At 41.6% G+C, this 27639-nt stretch overlaps 1 protein-coding gene across 2 annotated transcripts in view; it reads left to right on the top strand.

The window, feature by feature from the left end:
- The window catches only part of prrc1 (proline-rich coiled-coil 1), a 38896-nt gene extending 30041 nt beyond the window's left edge, over positions 1 to 8855 (top strand). For both annotated transcript variants that reach the window (XM_023984577.2, XM_023984578.3), the window contains exons 7-9: positions 2333 to 2436; positions 7471 to 7573; positions 8251 to 8855. In XM_023984577.2, the coding sequence (XP_023840345.1) occupies positions 2333 to 2436; positions 7471 to 7573; positions 8251 to 8460 (417 nt within the window). In that variant the 3' untranslated portion in view covers positions 8461 to 8855. The remainder of the gene's footprint in view (positions 1 to 2332; positions 2437 to 7470; positions 7574 to 8250) is intronic.
- Positions 8856 to 27639: the final 18784 nt, after the last annotated feature.

Here is a 27639-nt window from a genome sequence, read left to right as displayed (position 1 = left end):
TATATATATATATATATATATATATATATATATATATATATATATATAAAGCCTTTTATAGTTTGTTTAAAGTGTGATCTGTGTATGTATTGCAGTTCTTTATACATTATATATATATATATATATATATATATATATATATATATACAGTATACTGTATCTAGACTATATTTAAAACATACGTTAATGCTCAGGTTTTGGATATTTAAAAAATCCCACTTCTGTCACACCTATTTACTGAAGTCATTAGTACTCAAATTCTAGCAACAATGTAGCAAATGTGTTCATGTAGAAAGGATACCCTTAGACTGTGAATGTGCTGCCATGTAATAGGACACCAGTAGTCACTGACAGCGATAAGATTATATTCAGCTACAACTGGGGTCGGGCCATAAAATAAACTTTTCGGTCTACCAGCCATTGTGGCAGGTAGATTTTTAAATCTATAAAAAAAAAAGTATTACTGGTAAGAAGTAATGTGGTATGTTGTAGTAACGTCACTAGTCATGTTTGTGCCTGTGGTATTTGAGTCTGACTAGAAAGTGTTTTCTTCCCTAGCAGTTGAAATTCAAACATGGAAAAACAACCTAGCTTGTGAACAAAACAATGTAAATAGCCAAAGAAACATAAGGACTAAGTCTCTTTTGCTTCAAGTAAATTAGCACTTCTAAAAATGAATCTTTCACTCAGCTCTTCACGTGCGCACAGCCCCCAGCCAGGCGGTGTTGCTGCGTGAGGTGCGATAGGATTCGTAGTTATTTGACTTGGTGAGATACATTTTACGAGCTATGAAACAAAACAGCAGAAATACTTTGAAAACAGCAGTTACATATTGGGATATTATTTTGGGCTATCGTATCGCAAAATTATTTTTGCTCAAGTTGGCTGTACCTGCACCAAAAACTCCAGTATTTTTCATTCATAACTTGTTCTACATCTAGTTTTTAAATAGGAAGCCCATTTGTTTTCAGCACTTATTTCAATGACTGATCAACTTGTTTTCTCATGGCTCTCTCTTCTCCCTCTGCAGCAGACATATGGTGAGCAATATGTTTGGACCATGGAATCACAATGAAATTAGTGTTGAATCGCAATAGAAATCGTATCGTGAGGTCCCTGGCAATTCCCAGCCCTAGTGTGTTTTAACAAACAGGTATCCATTGGTCTTAAAGGCTATCCTCACACACCTGTTCTCTATGGAAGCAGATGGTGTTTGTGTCCAATTCTATTTAGGCAGCAATGCATCATCCTCTCAGTGAAGGAAACTCCTTAAGAATCAACAAACAAACACAGGGGTACTTTGGTTTACGTACAGTGCCATGTAAAGCACCTCAGACCCAGACTGACAAATGCTGTTATACTGCAGCAACAAGCTTTGTATTGAAAATGCCTTGAGCTCATTCTACTGCATGCAGTAAACACTCTGATCACTGATCAGATCAGTGTTAAGTACATTTACATTTAAGTCATTTAGCAGATGCTCTTATCCAGAGCGACTTACAAATTGGAAAGTTCATACATATTCATCCTGGTCCCCCCGTGGGGAATGAACCCACAACCCTGGCGTTGCAAGCGCCATGCTCTACCAACTGAGCCACACGAGCCATCCAGATAAGTGTTTTGTGTGTGCGCATGTGTTCAAGAGATTGTGTGTGTGCATTTCCTTTTGATTCTCGATGTCTCACCACAAGAGAGATGTCTGGCAACAGGCTGGATGGTGGCGGGCAACGTGTGTGTGTGGTCTGACTTGCTCATATCCAGCGATGGGTCTCTTCCACTTGTTGGCGCAAAACTGTTTTACACAGCCTAATGCTATGGAAATGCTTGAGTTGAGTAGTGCTATTCACTGCTAATTTTGCACATCTGTCCAGTAACCTCTTTACAAACCGCACAGAGGAGTAATTTACTACTGGCTCATTATCTATAGGGCACTAAAAGCCTAGCCAGGTGGAAATCTACTTTCCTCTGGTTAGGCTTTAAAGATCCTATCACGCTATCTTAGACATATAGGCTGTGAGAACTGGCTAGAACCTGTTCTCATTTGTTTTCTTTTTCTAAGGAAGTGGAGCCAATTACCCCTTATCTCTTTTATAAGCTTTCCTCCACCTTGGAGGGGTAAGCAGCTCTTTGTGTAGATTAAGTATGTAAAGACTGTGATTGTAAAATCTTTGAGATCCACTCCGGTATATCCTGAGTTCCTTTCCTGTATGTCCTGGAAGTTACTCTCCGGGTTCTTCCTGAGGGAGTGATCTTCCTTGCAGTTGCTCAAATAAACGTCTTTATTATTGATAAATTAGTTCTGCCTGATTCTGAGGTGTGTCTGTCTCCACAGGGGGCCCAGGAGCGCATCGACAGCCTGCGGCGGGCGGGCGTCATCCACGAGAAGCAGCCCGTGGTCTCTGTGGAGAACTTCATCGCCGAGCTTTTCCCCGACAAGTAAGCACAGCAGGAGAAAATACCCCTTAAATCTCAAATCCCCTGTACACACATTTCACACACATGCATTTCATACACTCACTTTCATACACCCTCATTCACGCACGCATACACACACACACACCCTCTCGCACTCACTCATTTCACTGTACACACTCCCAGCATTCCACACACACACATCGCCAGCTGCCTCCTATGTAAGAACGTGTTCGAATGACCAAGTTAGCTTTTTTCTATTTTTAATCTCCCTTGTTACACACTTGTGCAACCCTCTCAAACAGCCTGCTTATCTCCCCTCATATGTACCATTGGGTCCAAAAACCTCATCATAGATAATGAATGCTGTTTCGTAAGCTTTCCCATTATCCCTTTTAAAATGGATTATAATTTTGGAATGATTTGAAATTAATGTTTACGCCAAGGATTATATCAATCGATGAGTAATGAGAAGGAAATGATACATTTTTCATATTTGAATATTCTTTGTGTGCACCTCCTATTAATTATCTTTACTTTATTTAAGCTGTAATTGTTTTTCTTTCTGAAATGCTGATTCTTACCTCTTCCAAGAGCATTTCATTTGTTTAATTAAAATATCAAAGATGATGTTTAAGATGATAGATTTACAGAAAATGTGTATATATATTAACCTTTATTTAAACAGTCACATTGAAATAATACTATTTTACAAGAGAGCCTTGTATACATTTACAAACAAACCCAATACATAAATAAAGCACAACAGCCCTACATAATCAGGGAAAAATAGAACGAGACAATCATTTGTGCCAGGTGTGATATCCCTCTTAAATAGCTCGGGCAAATGTTCCCATTGACCCCGTAAGGCCAGCAGGCTAGTCTTTTCTTCTTTTTTAAATTTTAAATTATAAATTGTATTTTATTTATTGGTGCGTGACTGTTATTGAAAGTTGTATTGTTAATCCTGTTTTGTATTTAACGCCACTTTAAATGTGTACATGACACTGCAACAAAATTTCCCCATGGGGACAATAAAGTAAGTAAGTAATCATTCCAAATAAAACACACTATAAAACACATACACAACATTAAACAGATTTAAGAAATGCAGTGGCATTCTGTAACATAAGTCTCCAATCAATCATTTTAAATGCCTGAAAGTTCCACACAAGGGGCAAAACTAAAAGCAGATTTTCCTAATTCTGTGGCGACTAAAGGGATCTCTGGAGTTATCCATCCCTGAGAACGGGTTTGGTAATTTGTACGTCTAAATTGAATCAATGAAGTAATGTACAGAGGAAGTTTCTGCAAGACTGCTATGTAAGTAAATAAGAGTGCAGCTCTCTTCTTACAGAGGTCCATCCCACATGTTTGTAAATAAGACAATGAGTCCTTAAACTGCCCCCAGTGATAAAATGTATTGCTGAATTGAATACTGAGTCCAATGGTTTCAAAACAGAGGCTGCCGCGTGCATATAAATGTCACCATAGTCTATTACAGGGAGCAGCGTTGTTTAAACAGAGGCAGGATTTATTTCTATATAATAAAAAATAATAGATTTCAGCTTCTTTGTAAAGTTTTCAATGTGTGTTTCAAAAGACAATTCATCATCATTCCAGATACCCAAGTACTGAGTGAAAAACTTGCTCCATTTGAAGTCCAAATACGCAACTCCTCAGGATCAACATTACGAGACCTAGAGAACAGAATAAACTTGGTTTTATTTGCAGTTAACAGTCATTTAAGCTCAGTAAGGGATTTTTGGGGGGATTGAGTCGGAATCATGCTGAAGGTCACAAATGGCCTGCTGACCTGAAGAGGCACAGGAATAAATAACTGTCATCTGCGTAGAGATGAATGTTACAGGTGTTAACAGTATATTCAATGTCATTTATATACAACGTGAACAACAATGACCCCAAAGTCGAACACTGGGGTACCCCTTTAAGGACTAAGAAATGTGGCTTTAACTATCATAACAGCCTGTAGTCTATATAACAAAGCAGTCAGACTGCATTTGACAATTCCGTGGCATATCATATATGGTTACATTATGCTACGTATGTATTGCATTTTTTTAATTTTATTATTATCAATCTGGAACTTTACTAATAATACATTTTTGAAAATGCGTTTTTCTTGAAACCCTTCTACCATTTTTTTGTTTTATTAGTCTGCATTTATTTGATACAGTACCACAAAATCACAATTTTAAGATATAGACTATTGCTTTCAGGCCAAAATCGGTCAACTGATTGTGACTTCAATACCCAAGCTTCCCTTGTCTCTCGCCCCACATTTGGAAGATACTGAGCTAGGGTGTGGTGCACTCTGGCAGGGTCGAAGAGCATGAGCCTTGACAGACTTTTTCAGAAATCAGATAAAAACCCAATGTCCCCAGAAGGCTCTACTAATCTAACATACCTCACCTCACCTTGCTACACGTGTCAAAACTCCCATTTCCCCCTCAGAAAATCAACTGTGAGACCTGTGCAGTTTAGCTAGACTGCTGATCTCCCCACAAGGCCAGTAATGTGCTTTAGGGCATTAAAACAGATGAGCTCTTCTGACCTCGACCTTGAATGCCTTTACCTTTTTATCACCAAGTAGCAGAGTGGCTCAACCTCCCTGAGGGCTTCCTCAAATGAACAGAATGTTGCATTCCAAGCTAAGTACCAGAATGTTGCATTCCAAGCTAAGTACCAGAATGTTGCATTCCAAGCTAAGTACCAGAATGTTGCATTNGTTGCATTCCAAGCTAAGTACCAGAATGTTGCATTCCAAGCTAAGTACCAGAATGTTGCATTCCAAGCTAAGTACCAGAATGTTGCATTCCAAGCCAAGTACCAGAATGTTGCATTCCAAGCCAAGTACCGGAATGTTGCCTTCCAAGCCAAGGACCGGAATGTTGCCTTCCAAGCCAAGGACCGGAATGTTGCATTCCAAGCCAAGGACCGGAATGTTGCATTCCAAGCCAAGGACCGGAATGTTGCATTCCAAGCCAAGGACCCGGTGTTCATCCACAAGGACCGGAATGTTGCATTCCAAGCCAAGGACCCGAATGTTGCATTCCAAGCCAAGGACCGGAATGGTTGCATTCCAAGCCAAGGACCGGAATGTTGCATTCCAAGCCACAAGGACCGGAATGTTGCATTCCAAGCCAAGGACCGGAATGTTGCATGCCAAGCCAAGGACCGGAATGTTGCATTCCAAGCCAAGACCGGAATGTTGCATCCAAGCCATAGGACCGGAATGTTGCATTCCAAGCCAAGGACCGGAATGTTGCATTCCAAGCCAAGGACCGGAATGTTGCATTCCAAGCCAAGGACCGGAATGTTGCGGGCCAAGCCAAGGACCGGAATGTTGCGGGCCAAGCCAAGGATAAAATGGCTGTGTTTACACAGGCAACCAAATTCAGATATTTTGCCCAATTATTTGCAAAAGCGCTAATCTGATTGGTCGAAAGACCAATTAGTGGAAAAAGATCAGAATTGGGTTGCCTGTGTAAACGCAGCCTTTATAGCTTAGACCAGCTCCCAGTCGTTTTAGACTCCGCTAGAATAAGGGCCAATGAACCGAATAAGATTGTCATCACAAGGGTAGAATACTATATGGAGGAGCATGGACAGTTAATAAGACCAGGGTTGTGTTCATGTTGTCAGTCGAGCAGGTGAAGGTGTGGCTGTTAGTTGTATCAGGTATGTTATTGCTAGTCTGGAATATCCTCTCTAGCATCCAGTATTCAGTGCTGCTCACTGCCTTGCTTTGTCAGAGGGTTGCAATTGATGGACCATAATATTTAGTTAATGGTTCCCCCTCCCTTCCCTACTACTTCCTGTCAACCTAAATCCAAAAGTGTGATTTGCTCATTGTCTGCTTATTGGTTAGTTTCACTCTTGTCATGATCTGTCTTGCCTGCATTGTGATGCATACGCCATGCTTAAAGGTGCAATGTGTAGAAATTGCTCTACCATTTCCTGGTTGCAAGAATTCTAAGTTTGTCTAATTTCAGTTTGGCACAACAAGCAAGTATAGTGTAGATTATCATTGTGCCATCTAAACCTCTGTGAAATATATTTTCCAGTATTTTTTCAATTGTTTGAAGCTGGTGTAAAAGATGCAAAAACTTCACTTAAGAACTAAGTGTAGAAATAATACACATACAGACTTGCTTTCAATGAGAATGACAGATCTACACTCAGTTTATTAGGTACATCGCCCCGTTCACACACATGGTTTGTTCCTACAGACAGTAAGTCGCCTGGCCGTGGCTTGCTATATAAAGCAGGCTGACAGGCATTCAGTTACTGTTCCATTGAACGTTAGGTCACTTGTTTTGCCTATTCTAAGTGACTGAGCGTGGTATGATCGTCTGCTAGGCGCGCTAGTTCCAGTATCTCAGAAACCTGGGCTTTTCATGCGTGACCGTGTTTAGCATTTACAGAGAATGGTTCAACAAACAACATCCAGTCAGCAGCAGTCTTGTGGGTGAAAACAGCTCATTGATGAGATGTCGAAGGAGAAAAGCAAGAATCGTGCAAACTAACAGGCGGGCCACATCCGGGCAAATAATGTCACAGTACAACTGGTGTGTAGAACGGCATCTCGGAACGCACAACATGTCTTTGTCACGGATGTGCTATTGCAGCAGAAGACCAAACCCGGTGTTCTGTTTCATCAGAAAAACAAGAAGCGCGATCACCAACACTGGACAATTGAGGTGTGGGAAAAACATTGCCTGGTCAGACGGATCCCGGGTTCCTGTTGTGTCATGCTGATGGCAGTGTCAGGATTTGGCGTAAGCAGCATGAGTCCATGGCCCCATCTTGCCTGGTGTCAACGGTACAGGCTGGTGGCAGTCGTGTAATTGTGTGTGGAATGTTCTCCTGGTACACGATAGGTCCCTTGATACCATTTGAGCAACGCTTTCATTCCCCAACTAATTCAGGCTGTTCTGGAGGCAAAGGGGGTTCCGACCCTGTACTAGATGGGTGTGCCTAATAAAAAGTTGCATATTGCAGCTTTAACAGTGCTGTTATTCTGTGACCTTCCAGATGGTTTGACATTGGCTGTCTAATCCTGGAGGATCCTGGAGCTGGCATTCACATTGAGACCTTCACTCAGGCTACGCCACTGGCCTTGGAGCACGTCCAGCAGGTAGGAGCTCACAGCTGCCAGTACTGCACCCTCATGTTAACAGTACAGTTTGCCCCACAACACAATGATGCTCAATTAATGACATATATTTACTGTATCTCTTAATGTGGTTGCATGTGTTATCGATGTTAGATTGCTGTTAGCACTCAATGTTAGCACATACCATACACTTGTGTCTATTGAAAAAGTCAAATGGAACTTTGGGGGGCAGTTTTAGTCTTTCCCTCTGGATGAAAAGCCATCAGTGTAACGACAGGCGGATACCCATTGTACCATAAGTGCCGCTTTTCAAAATTCGACCTGTCAAAGCTGTAGCATGGTGTTGTATTGAAATAGAATTTCATCATGTAAACTTAATTGCCTTGATTTAATACTCTGTGAAAATGAGTCTTTCGGTCAATGCTGTGTCACTGGTGAAATTGGAACATTGCTTCAAAGTAAAAGCGTGAAAGGGTTTGAAGGCAAATTGCTTTCCGAATTGTTATAATTTAAGCAGTCTCGAAATATTAAATCATGTTTATTTATTAAATGTGAATTGAGTTGAGTGTAAATTGTTGTTAGTCTACAGAATATGGACTAGACAGTGTAAGGAGAGTGGTTATATGAACAGGTGTTGGTGAAATTAATGCATGTAAATGTCAAGTGATAGTGTTCCTATCTTTCACCTGTCCCCAAAGGCCCAGTCCCTGACCCCGCCGGACTACAGCCTTCGCTGGTCGGGCCTACTGGTGACGGTAGGCGAGGTGCTGGAGCGCAACATACCCAATGTGTCACGCACGGACTGGCACCAGGCCTTCACGGGCATGTCCCGCCGCCAGATGATCCAGAGCGCCGCCAAGGCCCTGGCGGGCATGTACAAGCAGCAGCTTCCACCCAGGACAATGTGAGGTGGCACCATATCCCCCAGCCACCATGTCTTTAAACTGACAACTAGGGGGAGGGAGAACCAGAGAAGGGAAGAGGGGGTTGGGCAGAAGTGGCAGCCGTTTCACCAAATGGGATTCCTACTCTGCTGCTAGCTGTCCGTCCTGATTGGGCAAAAAGCCAAATGCAATTTTCTCGTTATGTTTTATTATTTGTGTGTAGGAAGGTTTTATGGGTTGAAACATTCCGACGTGCCAACTGGATGGAGAGAACGACGGAAATGGATTGTTCCTTCAAAAACAGGAAATCATCATTTATTTCTAAATCAGCTTTTTTCCCCCAGCTAAGGCCCAGAAAGAAATGCCGTTTTAGAGAGCGTAGAAAACTAGCTCATTAAAGTAATGATTGATTATTTGAATTTTGTCGATTGTCCCCCTTTTTATTGAGAAAGTGTTATTTGTGATCCTGAATTTGTTGTTCAACAAATTGTATTCAAGTCATGTAAATCTGTAGAATGCGGTGTTGTATTACTTTTGGATGAACACGCAGGCGATTTGTAAATGGGGAACGATAGTGCTTTGTCTCTTTTTAGAGCAGGGATCTCATTTTGCCAGGTCCGGAGTTCGTCACTGAAAATTTGTTATATTTCCATTATAGGTCCATTATCATTTCTACACATTTTCGCTTTTGGTATTAGTCATTTTAAAGTGTATTGATTTTGTCAGTACAACTTTTTTTGCAAATATCAGAATTGGGCTGCCTGTATAAACACAGCCATTTACTCAAACCACCTGTGGGCCAGATTGGACCCCCGTATGTTTGACACCGCTGTTTATAGAGAGTATAGCCAGTGGTAGTTGGTGTAGTACGTCAACCACCAACCTACCACTTGGGGGGGGGGGGTATTTTTTCTGTATGAATTACCTGCAGGCTAAATGCTATCTTGAGATCATTGCATGTAACTTAACGTTTATCATTGCATGTAACGTATATTTATGCAAATCTCTCATTGACATCAACTTGGGATTTACGTAAAAGTCCATTTCACACTTAGCCTATGTAACTCAATGGAGGCTTTGGACTGAATGAGCTGTAATGTACCAAGATATCAGGGCCTTAAAATCCATAAGTTGTAATGTTTTGTACTTTTTATTGTTGTATGTATACATGTGTGTTAATATAACAATTGTTGTCTGTACATTAACGCTACATGGGTTATTACATGTACACATACTTTACATGTTAGTGGAGGCCAATGATTTTCAAATGGAGAAGGGTGAAATTACATTCTTTGATCTACGAATTGGAATGATTCCTTGGAAGGTGTTTCCTGATTGAAAATGACTTGTCTGGTGATTTATTGGAGCTCAGTTTATCGTAAGTCAATTCTTTAGTTTGTCCAACATTACCATTCTGTTCTATACTGTGTGAACGCACCCCTTGCAAGAAAAACTATTTTTTAAATGTTTTACTCGAGTGACAACAGAAGAGTGCAACAAGGAAACACAAAGCTGTATATGACCTCTGGGGTTTTGTTTGGAAGGCAATCCATGTGTTATTTGTTGCTGCTGCCTGAGGCAGTAGTACATTCTGTTGTCCAAAACATGGAAGTCCCATGGTAGTGGGGTGCAACACTACTAGATCAAGAGGTCAGTAAACAACTTTTCTCCAATAGTTATTCAACTACACCAGAGAAATACTAGGACTTTGTCTAACTCTTTGCTTTTTAACTGGTTTTATGTACAAAACGGATTTTCTGTGTTGTGCTTTTCTTGACTCCTAAATGTGCCTTCATGGGGAGAGTAAATATCAATTTTTTTCATACTGGTTTGTCTCTGGTTTGCATGGTTATTTGGCTTCGATAAGAACTGCCACCTAGTCAATGTCCCCGTCAATATTTAAGAAACTGACACCACACATCTCTGCCTGTCACAACCAGTGTATGCCTCAGGGTAAGATATAAAGATATTGACAGAAACTCTGCACTGAATCGGGCTCCAGAGACACAATTAACCTACGGATCGATGCACCATCGCTGGATTCGCTCTGCTTATTGTACATGGTTTGTAAGGTCAAGAAAATCCTGTGAAAGTCATAGAATTTAAAATGGTGTTTTCCAGGCCTGGAAAAGTTTTGGAAAATGATAAACATCTGAAAAGTAATGGAAATAAAGTAATCTTTTTAGTGTAATGTATTCAGGCACTGTTTAAAAATATTTTATCAACTAAATTAACATATCAGCCAGGATCGGGGTGACATCTGCGTTTGCGCGGATCACCTGCATGTGTGCGAGACGATTGGGCCGTTTCTCAAGGAGAATCACGACAAGAAAGAATCCAGCTTTTGTCAAATTAACGTTAGATTTGACTTTTCGTCGCAGGTTAGGAGAATTCGATTCAGGTTATGAAAAATATTATGGTTATGAACCCTGTCCTTCGTTATGAACACTCGAATAAGACATGTTTTCCACACTCCTCTGCTGCCTTGCTTAAGGCCCTTGTCCTTATGTTGGATTTCAAGGGGTATGAAAAGCAAAAATTCGAATTTTTATGACTAAGAACTTTCAATGTAGAACATAAGGTGGCCTTGGAATGAAGTAGCTAGCAGATTAGAAAGTAAATAATTTACAATAGTGATAAGTTCAGTTAAATGTAATTTAATGATTCATTGAGAAATGCATATATTCAGCAATAGCATCACCAGGATACTAATATTGATATGGTACTACAGTACATATGTTAAAAACTAATAAGGATCCAATTCTAAGACTTCCATTACAGACCTCGAACACTTTAAGAGTCCCTTTCAAAACAATATCTTTCAAAACACCAGCTGTATCTTCTCAACTTCTCTTACACTTTCAATAAATTATTAGATATTTACACTCATTAGTTATTCACACTGCATGAATTAACGTTTCCCCTTAAAATGTAATTACGGAGAACAAGGTACGTCCCGGAGTGTCAGGAAACTGAAAATGTTCAGCGCTGTCATCAGCCTGGGGAGACAGTACAAAGTACTGACCAAAATAAATCCTAAATGACACCCTATTCTCTATTTAGTGCACTACTTATGACCAGCCCTGGTCAAAAGTAGTGCACTAAATAAGTGATAGGGTGCCATTTGGGACGTGGATGAAGAGACAGAACTATCAGGCGAGATGACCTCAGAGGGTGAACACACAGAGGACAAAACGACAGAAGTCGAAAGGATAATTGCTTTATGAAAGCAAGTTCACTGACTACTTGTTCGCAGTGATTTAGTGGTAGTGTGTTCACTTCCAGTGAACTCTCGACTTACTGCTGAGGCCATGTAGTGTACAGTGTTATTTTATGTCGGAGATGAAACAATGAAAATAATGGTTCCAATGAAATGTTCTGTTTTGTATTATTGTATTATCCTGGCACATGATATTATAAATTATAACCATAGGCTTTTAATGTGTCCAAGAAAATAGATGTACAGTTGAAGTCGGAAGTTTACATACACTTAGGTTGGAGTCATTAAAAGTTGTTTTTCAACCACCCCACAAATGTTTTGTTAACTAACTATAGTTTTGGCAAGTCGGTTAGGACATCTACTTTGTGCATGACACAAGTCATTTTTCCAACAATTGTTTACAGACAGATTATTTCACTTATAATTAACTGTATCCCAATTCCAGTGGGTCAGAAGTTTACATGCACTGAGTTGACTGTGCCTTTAAACAGCTTGGAAAATTCCAGAAAATGATGTCATGGCTTTAGAAGCTTCTGTTAGGCTAATTGACATTATTTGAGTCAATTGGAGGTGTACCTTTTTTAAATGTTTTATTTATTTCACCTTTATTTAACCAGGTAGGCTAGTTGAGAACAAGTTCTCATTTGCAACTGCGACCTGGCCAAGATAAAGCAAAGCAGTTCGACACATACAACAACACAGAGTTACACATGGAATAAACAAACATACAGTCAATAATACAGTAGAAAAGTCTATATACAGTATGCGCAAATGAGGTAGGATAAGGGAAATAAGGCAATAAATAGGCCATGGTTGCGAAGTAATTACAATATAGCAATTAAACACTGGAATGGTAGATGTGCGGAAGATGAATGTGCAACTAAAGATACTGGAGTGCAAAGGAGCAAGATAAATAAATAAATACAGTATGGGGATGAGGTAGTTGGATGGGCTATTTACAGATGGGCTATGTACAGGTGCAGTGATCTGTGAGCTGCTCTGGCAGCTGGTGCTTAAAGCTAGTGAGGGAGATATGTCTCCAGCTTCAGTGATTTTTGTAGTTCGTTCCAGTCATTGGCAGCAGAGAACTGGAAGGAAAGGCGGCCAAAGGACGAATTGGCTTTGGGGGTGACTAGTGAGATATACCTGCTGGAGCGTGTGCTACGGATGGGTGCTGCTATGGTGACCAGTGAGCTGAGATAAGGCGGAGCTTTACCTAGCAGAGACTTGTAGATGACCTGAAGTCAGTGGGTTTGGCGACGAGTATGAAGCGAGGGCCAGCCAACGAGAGCGTACAGGTCGCAGTGGTGGGTAGTATGTGGGGCTTTGGTTACAAAACGGATGGCACGGTGACAGACTGCATCCAATTTGTTGAGTAGAGTGTTGGAGGATCGGTAGGATGGTCAGTTTTATGAGTGTATGTTTGGCAGCATGATTGAAGGATGCTTTGTTGTGAAGTAGGAAGCCGATTCTAGATTTAGTTTTGGATTGGAGATGCTTAATGTGAGTCTGGAAGGAGAGTTTACAGTCTAACCAGTCATCTAGGTATTTGTAGTTGTCCACATATTCTAAGTCAGAACCGTCCAGAGTAGTGATGCTGGATGGGCAGGCAGGTGCGGGCAGTGATCGGTTGAAGAGCATGCATTTAGGTTTTCCTTGAATTTAAGAGCAGTTGGAGACCACGGAAGGAGAGTTGTATGGCATTGAAGCTCGTCTGAAGGTTAGTTAACACAGTGTCCAAAGAAGGGCCAGAGGTATACAGAATGGTGTCGTCTGCGTAGAGGTGGATCAGAGAATCACCAGCAGCAAGAGCAACATCATTGATGTATACAGAGAAGAGAGTCGGCCCGAGAATTGAACCCTGTGGCACCCCCATAGAGACTGCCAGAGGTCCGGACAACAGGCCCTCCAATTTGACACACTGAACTCTATCTGAGAAGTAGTTGGTGAACCAGGCGAGACAATCACTTGAGAAACCAAGGCTGTTGAGTCTGCCAATAAGAATGTGGTGATTGACAGAGTCGAAAGCCTTGGCCAGGTCGATAAATACAGCTGCACAGTAATGTCTCTTATCGATGGCGGTTATGATATCGTTAAGGACCTTGAGCGTGCCTGAGGTGCACCCATGACCAGCTCTGAAACCAGATTGCATAGCGGAGAAGGTATGGTGGGATTCGAAATGGTCGGTAATCTGTTTGATAACTTTGCTTTCGAAGACCTTAGAAAGGCAGGGTAGGATTGATATAGGTCTGTAGCAGTTTGGGTCTACAGTGTATCCCCCTTTGAAGAGGGGGATGACCGCCGTAGCTTTCCAATCTTTGGGAATCTCAGACGATATGAAAGAGAGGTTGAACAGGCTAGTAATAGGGGACGCAACAATTTTGGCAGATAATTTTAGAAAGAGAGGGTCCAGATTGTCTAGCCTGGCTGATTTGTAGGGGTCCAGATTTTGCCACTCTTTCAGAACATCAGCTATCTGGATTTGGGTGATTGAGAAATGGGGAGGCTTGGGCGAGTTGCTGTGGGGGGTGGAGGGGTAGCCAGGTGGAAAGCATGGCCAGCCGTAGAAAAATGCTTATTGAAATTCTCAATTATAGTGGATTTATCGGTGGTGACAGTGTTTCCTAGCATCAGTGCAGTGGGCAGCTGGGAGGAAGTGCTCTTATTCTCCATGGACTTTACAGTGTCCCAGAACTTTTTTGAGTTTGTGCTACAGGATGCAAATTTCTGCTTGAAAAAGCTAGCCTTAGCTTTCATAACTGCCTGTGTATATTGGTTCCTAACTTCCCCGAAAAGTTGCATGTCACGGGGGCTATTTAATGCTAATGCAGAACGCCACAGGATGTTTTTGTGCTGGTCAAGGGCAGTCAGTTCTGGAGAGAACCAAGGGCTATATCTGTTCCTGGTTCTACATTTTTTGAATGGGGCATGCTTATTCAAGATGGTGAGGAAGGCACTTTTAAAGAATAACCAGGCATCCTCTACCGACGGGATGAGATCAATATCCTTCCAGGATACCCGGGCCAGGTCGATTAGAAAGGCCTGCTCGCTGAAGTGTTTTAGGGAGCGTTTGACTGTGATGAGGGGTGGTCGTTTGACCGCAGACCCATTACGGATGCAGGAAATGAGTCAGTGATCGCTGAGATCTTGGTTGAAAACAGCAGAGGTGTGTTTGGAGGGCAAGTTGGTTAGGATGATATCTATGAGGGTGCCCGTGTTTACGGATTTGTGGTTATACCTGGTGGGTTCATTGATAATTTGTGTGAGATTGAGGGTATCAAGCTTAGATTGTAGAATGGCCGGGGTGTTAAGCATGTCCCAGGTTAGGTCACCTAGCAGCACGAGCTCTGAAGATAGATGGGGGGCAATCAATTCACATATGGTGTCCAGGGCAAAGCAAGGGGCAGAGGGTGGTCTATAGCAAGCGGCAACAGTGAGAGACTTGTTTCTGGAAAGGTGGATTTTTAAAAGTAGAAGTTTGAATTGTTTGGGTACAGACCTGGATAATAAGACAGAACTCTGCAGGCTATCTCTGCAGTAGATTGCAACACCTTCCCCTTTGGCAGTTCTATCTTGTCGGAAAATGTTATAGTTAGGGATGGAAATTTCAGGGTTTTTGGTGGTCTTACTAAACCAGGATTCAAACATGGCTAGGACATCCGGGTTGTCAGAGTGTGCTAAAGCAGTGAATAAAACAAATTTAGGGAGGAGGCTTCTAATGCTAACATGCATGAAACCAAGGCTTTTACGGTTACAGAAGTCAACAAATGAGAGGACCTGGGGAGTAGGAATGGAGCTAGGCACTGCAGGGCCTGGATTAACCTCTACATCACAAGAGGAGGAGTAGCATAAGGGTACGGCTAAAGGCTATCAGAACTGGTCGTCTAGTACGTTCTGAACAGAGAGTTAAAGGAGCAGGTTTCTGAGTGCGCTAGAATAGATTCAAGGCATAACGTACAGACAAAGGTATGGTAGGATGTGAGTACATTGGAGGTAAACCTAGGAATTGAGTAATGATGAGAGAGATACTGTCTCTAGAGACGTTTAAACCAGGTGATGTCACCGCATATGTGGGAGGTGTAACTAAATGGTTGGTTAAGGCATATTGAGCAGGGCTAGAGGCTCTACAGTGAAATAAGACAATCACTAACCAGGACAGTAATGGACAAGGCATATTGATATTAGGGAGAGGCATGCATAGCCGGGTGATCATAGGGATCCAGTGAGTGGTTGGGCTGGCTGGAGACATGGTGATTCAGACAGCTAGCAGGCCGGGGCTAGCAAGCTAGTAGAAGGGCCTTAGAGGCACTTCTCGACGGAGGAAAGTCTGTTTTAGCCTCCACGTGCAGTGACGTCGATAGACCAGTCGTGATGGATTAGTCGGGTCCCGAGTAGCAGAGGGGTCCAAGTCCAATTGGCAAAATAGGTATAGTGGCCCAAGAAATTGGCCGATGGATCTATTCAGCTAACAGTCCAATATGCTCTCGACGGCCGCGGCTAGCAGGCTAGCGGGCCACGGCTAGCAGATGGGCATTCAGGGTACGTCGCGATGTAGAGGCCAGTTGAGTACCCCCTCGAGCAGATTACGTCGTAGTCCAGTCGTGAAGGATCGGTGGGGTTCCGTGCCCTGTACCGGCAGTAGAAAACTGGCATAAAAAAGCCAGACTACGGTTTGCAACTGCACATGGGGACAAAGATCGTACTTTTTGGAGAAATGTCCTCTGGTCTGATGAAACAAAAATAGAACTGTTTGGCCATAATGACCATCGTTATGTTTGGAGGAAAAAGGGGGAGGCTTGCAAGCCGAAGAACACCATCCCAAACGTGAAGCGCGGGGGTGGCAGCATCATGTTGTGGGGGTCCTTTGCTGCAGGAGGGACTGGTGCACTTCACAAAATAGATGGCATCATGAGGTAGAAAAATTATGTGGATATATTGAAGCAACATCTCAAGACATCAGTCAGGAAGTTAAAGCTTGGTCACAAATGACCCCAAGCATACTTCCAAAGTTGTGGCAAAATGCCTTAATGACAACAAAGTCAAGGTATTGGAGTGGCCATCACAAAGCCCTGACCTTAATCCTATAGAAAATGTGTGGGCAGAACTGATAAAGCTTGTGCGAGAAAGGATGCCTACAAACCTGACTCAGTTACACCAGCTCTGTCAGGAGGAATGGGCCAATATTCACCCAACTTATTGTGGGAAGCTTGTGGAAGGCTACCTGAAACGTTTGACCCAAGATAAGCATTTTAAAGGCAATGCTACCAAATACTAATTGAGTGTATGTAAACTTCTGACCCACTGGGAATGTGATGAAAGAAATAAAAGCTGAAATAAATCATTCTATCTACTATTATTCTGAAATTTCACATTCTTAAAATAAAGTGGTGATCCTGACTGACCTAAGACAGGGGATCTTTACTAGTATTAAATGTCAGGAATTGTGAAAAACTGAGTTTAAATGTATTTGTCTAAGGTGTATGTAAACTTCCAATTTCAACTGTGTACATGTATCTGCATGAATGCTACAAGTCTGGCCACTGGACTGGTGAGACCTTTCTTTATAGCTTTCTCTTCAGTGAGTTTGCTCGTATCTCTCCTTTGTTATAGTGCTACTAAGTCCCCACTTGGTGTGTAGAACTTCTGTATTTGTTCCATACCAAGTCCCCACTTAGTGGATGACCCAGTGAGGCTACCCACTTCCTCGTGTTCCCATCCCGTCCACATTCAGTTAGGCCAGTTGTTTGTCATAGTCATGAGTTGGAGTGGTTTTGTATACACTGTCCACTGTAATTACATTCTACACCAGGTGTGTGATAGGATCGGCCTCTTAAAGATGTGGATGAAATATTAAAATTTCACGAGTGGTGCGTGTGGCAGAGCATGGAGGGACCTGTGGTTAACATTGCCATGGCAACAAGCCAGAGTCTATTGCGCTTATTGCCAGTCATTGGCTCTGCAGTTCATAAGAATGAGATTCCACTCTCAGCTCTCGACAGTGAATAACAGTCATACTGCAATATAATCCCTATTCAACTAAACCCCAGTGCAACAGATTTCTTGGCTCAGTTTATGTTCTCTCAAGGTTGAATATATTAAGTATACTAAAGAAGTTGCAGAATAGAAGATCCCCCTTGTCTAAGGCAATGGGGATTCCTCACCTATTGTCGAGTGGTCTTAATTGCCTGGCTAATTTCAGTGTAGCTCCCGCTGTAAGACAGAAAACCAATTACTACTCCATTGTGGAAGAAGGCATGTCAAATTAACTATTTCATTCCTCCTCCTCAGGCCCCTTATTGTTCCCCAAGTTCTATTTTTCAATATCCACTCAGGGAGTGCCAGCACTTGGAGGCATTACTTGGGTTCAAATCATTTGTTGTTAAAGTCTTTATGATGCAGCAGTATATTTTTATCAGGGTGTTGTAATTATGCTGTTACAGTATTAACTTCCATTTCTTGAAATCAACTCAGGGAGTTCCTTAGCAGCACTTGAAGACATTGGAGACACTAATTTATAAAGTCTTTATGTAGCAGAATCTTTTCATGATAATTTTATGCTCATGATGCTGTTACGATATTGTCCGGGGTAATTTAGGCCTATCACGTTGACGTGTAGACATTTTCCTTTTTATTTACTGAGATACCCTTCAAATGTTTCTCTATGTATTTGTTCAAGTGCCAGGACCTCAGAGATACAGTGACATTTAGCAATATTCCGAGCACGGAATATGGCAGGATACAGGCTCAGTAGATACTGCTTGGGCCCTCCTGGAACAGTTATGTAACAGTCTACTGCAGCGAAGCCTCAACATTAAGCAAATACACACACACCTCTCGCTGAACACACTCTGTTAAAAATAAATAGATCCCTTCTTATTCTCTTCTAACAGCCGTGCGGGAGTCTAAGTGAAAGCTGTGGAATAGGAATTGAAACCACAAGTGCAGATGTAAACACGATGGGAAATTTACTTGCTGGTTTGAGACCAATGGGAGGGGTTTTGTTAACAAGTGGGCTAATTGATTCGATTTCAAAAGTCTTCTTCTCTTGAAAATGAATAAGTTCACTTCCTGGTTTGAGACCAATGGTANGGGTTTTGTTAACAAGTGGGCTAATTGATTCGATTTCAAAAGTCTTCTTCTCTTGAAAATGAATAAGTTCACTTCCTGGTTTGAGACCAATGGTAGTGGGTTTTGTTAAAGACCAGCTCAACCCCCCCCCAAAAAAAATTATCTGGTAAAATAAAATAAAAAGTGTCATAGATATTAATCAGAAACATTGATTCTAGTGTAAAAGTTACACTACAAAGTGTAAATAGCATAATTTTGGGAGACTTATGGAAGCTATTACGTTCCTAGATCTATTGTATATTTGAAGTTTTGGTTTTCATTTTGATATTGTCCACTAACACGGGATGGTAACACCTGGGGAGAATTTTCATGCATGGAGAAACAGCTGCACTGATTAGGCTCTTTCCAGTCGTACAGAGCTTACGGACTTTTTTACATAAGACAAGTCGCCAATGTTATATTGAGATAACACCTTGCCCCTAAGCCCTTTATCAAGTGACCACTTGCTGATGTGTTTGATAGTGATCACTTGAGTCTGCCTGTTTTGGGAAAAATTTGAATTGAGACGATGTGCACTTGCATCCCAACTGCCACTTTTCAATATTCCAAAGTTCAAAACCCATTCGTTAGTATCTTGTGTCCCTCCATGACCTCTTTTGTAACATGATTCACTCTGAAACACTGCCAGACACACACTCCACTAATAGATAGTGAGAAGGGTGTAAAAACAGAACGGCACAGAAGCACTTAGCCACTCGCCAGTGACTTGATGAGATGATTTAGCTAACGTGTCCTGCCTGCTCAACGTGCCTGCTAGCTACTAGCTTAATTGACAAACAGAGATGGAACCAGCTAGTGATTTGGGGCACTAATAAACTGGTGTGCTAGTTGAGAGGGTTGTGCTGATCTATTGGGTTTCAAATGTCTTCTTCTCTTGAAAATGAATAACAAATGGAAGTTTACCTGTATTTGAGCAGAGCTTGAACAAAAGCCTGCACACCCACTTTCCAGACTGAGGGTTAACCACATGTTTTATACAGTTGCCCTAACAGGTATTTTACTTTGTGAGGGGGTTAAGTGCCTAGCACAACAACAGGACATGGAACATGGGATCAGAGAGGAGCATCCCAGTGTCAATACCACATTACACATACATTTTTATACATACATAACGACGCTGCTAATGGTTGGCCATGGAAATTTGCTTAAAAGTCATGGAGAAGTCATGGAAAAGTCATGAAATTCCATCTGTCAAAATGTGAATGAACCCTGTCCCTTATTTCCATTGCGGTTGCTAGATGTACAGTGGGGAGAACAAGTATTTGATACACTGCCGATTTTGCAGGTTTTCCTACTTACAAAGCATGTAGAGGTCTGTAATTTCTATCATGGGTACACTWCAACTATGAGAGACGGAATCTAAAACAAAAATCCAGAAAATCACATTGTATGATTTTTAAGTAATTAATTTGCATTTTATTGCATGACATAAGTATTTGATACATCAGAAAAGCAGATCTTAATATTTGGTACAGAAACCTTTGTTTGCAATTACAGAGATCATACGTTTCCTGTAGTTCTTGACCAGGTTTGCACACACTGCAGCAGGGATTTTGGCCCTCCTCCATACAGATCTTCTCCAGATCCTTCAGGTTTCGGGGCTGTCGCTGGGCAATACGGACTTTCAGCTCCCTCCAAGAGATTTCTATTGGGTTCAGGTCTGGAGACTGGCTAGGCCACTCCAGGACCTTGAGATGCTTCTTACGGCACCACTCCTTAGTTGCCCTGGCTGTGTGTTTCGGGTCGTTGTCATGCTGGAAGACCCAGCCATGACCCATCTTCAAATGCCTTACTGAGGGAAGGAGGTTGTTGGCCAAGATCTCGCGATACATGGCCCCATCCATCCTCCCTCAATACGGTGCAGTCATCCTGTACCTTTGCAGAAAAGCATCCCCAAAGAATGATGTTTCCACCTCCATGCTTCACGGTTGGGAGGTGTTCTTGGGGTTGTACTCATCCTCTTCTTCCTCCAAACACGGCGAGTGGAGTTTAGACCAAAAAGCTCTTTTTTGTTCTCATCAGACCACATGACCTTCTCCCATTCCTCCTCTGGATCATCCAGATGGTCATTGGCAAACTTCAGACGGGCCTGGACATGCGCTGGCTTGAGCAGGTGGACCTTGCGTGCGCTGCAGGATTTTAATCCATGACGGTGTAGTGTGTACTAATGGTTTTCTTTGAGACTGTGGTCCCAGCTCTCTCCAGGTCATTGACCAGGTCCTGCCGTGTAGTTCTGAGCTGATAACTCACCTTCCTCATGATCATTGATGCCCACGAGGTGAGATCTTGCATGGAGCCCCAGACCGAGGGTGATTGACCGTCATCTGACCTTCTTCCATTTTCTATAATTGCGCCAACAGTTGTTGCCTTCTCACCAAGCTGCTTGCCTATTGTCCTGTAGCCCATCCCAGCCTGTTGCATGTCTACAATTTTATCCCTGATGTCCTTATACAGCTCTCTGGTCTTGGCCATTGTGGAGAGGTTGGAGTCTGTTTGATTGAGTGTGTGGACAGGTGTCTTTTATACAGGTAACGAGTTCAAACAGGTGCAGTTAATACAGGTAATGAGTGGAGAACAGGAGGGCTTCTTAAAGAAAAGCTAACAGGTCTGTGAGAGCCGGAATTCTTACTGGTTGGTAGGTGATCAAATACTTATGTCATGCAATAAAATGCAAATTAATTACTTAAAAATCATACAATGTGATTCTGGATTTTTGTTTTAGATTCCTCTATCACAGTTGAAGTGTACCTATGATAAAAATTACAGACCTCTACATGCTTTGTAAGTAGGAAAACCTGCAAAATCGGCAGTGTATCAAACTTGTTCTCCCCACTGTATGTATTGATCGGCTATGAAAAGCCAACTGACATTTACTCCTGAGGTGCTGACCTGTTGCACCCTCGACAACCACGTGATTATTATTATTTGACCCTGCTGGTCCATCTATGAACATTGAACATCTTGCCATTTCTGTTATAATCTCCACCCGGCACAGCCAGAAGAGGACTGGCCACCCTTCATAGCCTGGTTCCTCTCTAGGTTTCTCCTAGGTTCTGGCCTTTCTAGGGAGTTTTCCCTAGCCACCGTGCTTCTACACCTGCATTGCTTGCTGTTTGGTGTTTTAGGCTGGGTTTCTGTACAGCACTTTGAGATATCAGCTGATGTAAGAAGGGCTATATAAATACATTTGATTAGATTTTTATTTGATGTATTCCTCTCTGTAGCAGCCTTAATCAGAAGCAACCTCTTTTTTTTCTTTCTCCCTGTTTGAGGGAAAGACGATTTTGTCCTTTGTCCTTTATCTATCACCTTCAAATGCTCAAAGATGGCCAGTGTAATGAGGTAACAGGCACACAAACGTATTAGGCTCTTTCTCATGTTCACTGAAACTATCAGTCTCCCAACAAAAGACACGTTGTTCAGTGGATGGACAGGTTTAGTTGACTGTCGACCTTTCAGGCAATTCATCCTTGCGGTGTTAATTTCGCCGTTAGCTAGCCTAGCTGTCCTCCAGACCTGAGTTGGAATTCATTGAGCTTGCCTGGTGCAATGGAACCAATAAAACAGTCACAGAACTGCAAACCCCGCCCATCTGGCATGCCAGACAGGCTAAAGCAAAACACTAAAAGTATTTAAAAGATTTGAAAAAGATTTTAACCCATGTCTGTGCTCCACGTTCGTCCAACACTCGAAGCCAGTTTGTTACAGCTTTCTGTCAGGGCTATGATAGCCTCGCTCGCTCTAGCTAGCAGACATGATGGTTCTGTTGCCGTAATGGTCTATTCGTAAAGGAATCATTCTAACAAGGACCTTATTCAGAAGAACTTGATTAATGCAAATGTAGTCCCTCTGTTGATGGTTCTTATTAGGTTGTAATTGAAAGTATCATGTTTCCAGATGGGAAAAGCTAACCTTGTCTTCATCAAGATAGATGACTGACATAGGAGGTCCATTTGACTAATGGTACTCGTGTGACCAAATGCACTTTGATAACATGCTGAGGTGTCACGCACCAATAATCTTTGGAGGGAGCACAGATGGCCAAATATTTTATTAATTCTGTGTAAAGTAAATTACATCCTATGCAGGGGTGCCATGCACCCCAAAAATCTGAGGGGACACAAAGAACTTGAGGATGGCTGGGTGGGTTGTCCAAAGGTTGTAGAATTTAGAATTTTTCAAACACCTGAAAAAGCGTTTTCCTGCAATCTAGAGGCATAATCATTATCCTTAATTTTATGTAAAAAAAAAAATTGCATATTTTTCTGCATATCTAAGCATACCTCTTGAACTATCGGTGTTCTCCTGACCGGTTGGTTATTTTTTTAAGAAACTATACTGAACAAAAATATAAGTGCCCACCCACTAGGGAGCCAGGCCCAGCCAATCAGAATTAGTTTTTCCCCACAAAAGGGCTTTATTACAGACAGAAATACTCCTCAGTTTCATCAGCTGTCCGGGTGGCTGGTCTCAGATGATCCCGCAGGTGAAGAAGCCAGATGTGAGATCCTAGGCTGCATGGTTACAAGTGGTTTGCAGTTGTGAGGCCGGTTGGACGTACTGCCAAATGATCTAAAACTATGTTAGAGGCGGTTTATGCTATATAAAAATACATTCTCTGGTGGACATTCCTGCAGTCAGCATGCCAATTGCACGCTCCCTCAAAACTTGAAACATCTGTGGCATTGTGTTATGTGTCATAACTGCACATTTTAGAATGGCCATGTATTGTCCCCAGCACAAGGTGCACCTGTGTAATGATCATGCTGTTTAATCACCTTCGTGATATGCCGTGATATGTGTTGTCACGTTCCTGACCTGTTTTCCGTTGTTTTTGTATTTGTTTAGTATGGTCAGGGCGTGAGCTGGGTGGGTAGTCTATGTTATGTGTTTCTATGTTGGGTTCAATGTGTTGCCTGATATGGTTCTCAATTAGGGGCAGGTGTTTGACGTTTCCTCTGATTGAGAACCATATTAAGGTAGGCTGTTCACACCGTTTGTTTGTGGGTGATTGTCTTCCGTGTCAGTGTTTGTACCACACGGGACTGTTTCGTTTGTCTAGTCTGTTCCTGTTCGTGCGTTCTTCGTTTTGTGTAAGTTCTTATGTTCAGGTCGGTCTACGTCGTTTTTGTTATTTTGTAATTTATTCAAGTGTACTTTGTGTTTCGTCTTGTCTAAATAAATTCATCATGTATTCATCACCCGCTGCATTTTGGTCCGATCCCTACACCTCCTCTTCAGACGAAGAGGGGGAAATCAATCGTTACATGTGTGCACAAAATTTGAGAGAAATAATATTTTTGTGCGTATGGAAACTTTCTGGTACCTTATTTCAGCTCATGAAAAATGGGCCCAACACTTTACATGTTGCGTATATATTTTTGTTTCTTTATAAATGCTTCTCTGCAAGGAATGTGTTTTATTCAGTACATTTAGTTATTGCTTGCTTTTCTAAAGTCTACCAACTTTCTAGCAGGCATGCCAGTTAAGATAGACAAGCTAGCTACTCTAACTTGAGTGAAATAGCTTCTTGGTAGCTAGTTATGAGGTTGGGAGATTGGGAACCTAGCTAAGCTAGATAAAGAAAACTTCATAAAATTGCTAGATTGATAGTAGTATTACAGAGAAATAACAAGAACATGTAAATATATATTATTAACAGGACAAATCTGAGGGGGCACATGCCCCTGTGCCCCCTATGGGCATGACGCCTCTGATCCAATGTAATTTTTTATTCGACAAATGGATCAAATGAAGGGCGCACATCCTCTGAAAACATATCCAAAACTATAAATGGGCTATAGTCAGCAATCACCTTCTTTAATACCACTGGTGTAAAAGTTACATAACAGCTCCTCTTTGCTGATACAGGAAAACTCAAAGCGTCTGCCCAGGTAGAGGGCCCTACCTAATCATTGGTGCAGAACTCTCTGAACAGGCGATAGCCACAGTTCGTATGAATACATTGCATTCCCTTTTGGGATAACTTATGGACTTATAATTCAAATCTCAATGGGCAAACAGTGATGTTGCTATTACTGGCTGATTCATGGCATAGTATACAGAAGAAGGCCTGTGTCCCAAAATACACCCTATTCCTTACATAGTGCACTTCTTTTGACCAAAGCCCCTATGGGCCATGGTCAAAATTAGTGCACTATATGAGGAATAGGGTGCCACTGGGATGCAGACAAGATGATAGCAAGCTGTCTATGGTTTGGATCTCAGCACATTTAGATAGGACCCAGTAACTAATCACTTGATGCTCTGACCTTCAGATCAAGGGGGAGAAGGGTGGTCACTGAATGTGACTCTGCACTGACAATGAGTGGATTAGATGGTTATTAATACTAATAACTCAGACTGGGTTGAAGGGATCAGCAGAGTTTCACAAATTAGATGGGAGATTTCAATTGGTGATGAGTCAGAAAGGCATTCAAATGGGGATTATTGCGGTATACAGTATATTGGGGATGTTGGGGATTACTGTCTATGACCTCATTTATCATCATCTCTAAAATGCAGAGGTGAAATCTTTCTCCCATCCTTGAGCAGGTAATTACAACGACACCATGCAGCTTGTTAAAAATGTAATTTAATGTTAACATGTAATTGTTTTCCTGTAGGGTGTCTCACAGGGTAAATACACCACCCAGGTTGCTGTGATTCAGATTCTGTGTGTGTGTGTGTGTTGTGTGTGTGTGTGTGGGGTGGTGTGTGTGTGGTGTGTGTGGTGTGTTGTGTGTGTGTGTGTGTGTGGTGTGTGTGTGTGTGTGGGTGTGTGTGTGTTGTGTGGTGTGTGTGCGTGTCCCTGCATGTGTGAATGAGTGAGTGATAAGATATATGGGGAGTGTGTGTATTCAGATGGGTGGAGGCATTATCACAAATAGAATAGCTGTCCTGACACTGATTAACATCTCCCAGGCTGTCTGAGGGTTTTTGAACTCCTGTACGTTCGCTCCTGAGGACGCACAAGGTCACACATACACCCACCCCACTGCAGATAAGATCCATCCACAAGCTAAAAGCGATACTTGCAGATATTGACGCACTGCCTCTCACACTAGGGCTAACGCACATCTAATCAAAAAGCCCACTGTGTGTGTCCCTCTGTCCCTTATACTCTGTCCCCCCAGACCCTGATGTCCAACTCAGGCCACTATAGTTTTATGGGACATGAAACCTGACCTACTAGGAAATATGTGCTTTCCGGGGAAATTATTTCCGGTTCCGCTTTCGAGACATTTTTCGACCTGTTTTCAACTGATATTGTTGTAACACTTTTGACTGTTTTTGTTCTTTCAACGCTCTTTTCCGTTTGGTTTTCCTGATTTATTTTGTGTTACCGGGTGATGATGATGTCGGGGAGATAGACAAGGGTCTGTTTATATCTGGCTTATACCATCATTACCAATGACTTGACTAGAATTTATTCATTTGTATCTAGCTTTTTTTAGACTTAGTTTTGTGACAAGGCGTGTGACTTGAATATAAGTGTTATTCTTGATTTGTTTTGCATGTGTTTTGTCTCTCTGTGTACTACTGCTGGTTTTGGAAAATGTATGCTACATCTGAAATTAAGAGTTTTATATATTACATTTTCTGGGCTTTTATGAAGCTATTAAAATTTCCTAAGCCAACATTGAATTTAAGTAGCTAAAGCATTATGGTATGTTAGGCAACAGTAACAAAGGCAATCTAATCATTAATGTTTAAGTACTGTATTATCTAATCATCTGCTAAGTGAATGCAGACGTCTTGATTTTCTCTTGAGTTTTGCTATATCTAAGCCATATTCCCGCCCAAATCTTATTAGATTATCGATTAGACGTCTGAATTATGACTCATCCGGACCCCAAGTAAAGGCGTTTTTAAATTGTTCACACTTAGTGCCTATTAACTGGCAGCAGTAGTGATTTCTACCCACGGATTACTCTTAGAGTACATTCTCATCGCAAATTAATTATCTGGCAATGCAAATTAATTTAGGCATTTTCACTCTCTTGGCTGGGGTAGTGTTGTTGCTTAGCAATATCACTGATGCATAATAAGAACTGGAGACCGCGTCCAAGATGTCCGCCTAGTTGTTTTCAAGGTAATCTACTCACGTTGCATACGCCGATTCATGGACTGTCTGTATCTGGGTTGCATCCGGTTTATACAGACCAACAGCACATGCTCACTCATTGCGCACAGGGAGCAGCGGTAGCAGCGACGACGTCATCACTTTATCCAAAAACATGGCAGACATCTGATGAATGTAAAATGTTGATATCTTCGTCTGTGAACGATGAAAACAAAAATCTATGGATGTTTTGTGCACAAAGGTGATGACTAAAGAGTCTATTAGGAATTTTCATATCCACTGGTGTAAAGTACTTAAGTAAAAATCCTTTAAAGTACTACTTAAGTAGTTTTGGGGGGTATCTGTACTTTATTATTGATATTTTGACTACTTTTAATGTTACTTCACTACATTCCTAAAGATAAAAATAATAATATAAAAAAATATAAAAATAATATACTTTTTAAGCCATTAATTTTCCCTGACACCCAAAAGTAGTCATTACATTTGGAATGATTAGCAGGACAGGAAAATTGTCAAATTCACACACTGACCATCCCTGGTCATCCCTACTGCCTCTGATCTGACGGACTCACTAAACACAAATGCTTCGTTTGTAAATGATGTCTGAATGTTGGAGTGTGCCCCTGGCTATCCGTAGATTAAAACGAAATACAATTGTACCGTCTGGTTTGCTTAATATAAGCAATTTGAAATTATTTATTATTTTACTTTTGATACTTAAGTATATTTTTGCTATTACATTTACTTGTGATACTTAAGTGTATTT

Source organism: Salvelinus sp. IW2-2015, linkage group LG4q.1:29, assembly GCF_002910315.2.
Source record: "Salvelinus sp. IW2-2015 linkage group LG4q.1:29, ASM291031v2, whole genome shotgun sequence".
Taxonomy (NCBI): domain Eukaryota; kingdom Metazoa; phylum Chordata; class Actinopteri; order Salmoniformes; family Salmonidae; genus Salvelinus; species Salvelinus sp. IW2-2015.
Note: the sequence above shows the minus strand (reverse complement) of the source record. Positions and strands in the feature narration are given on the sequence as shown.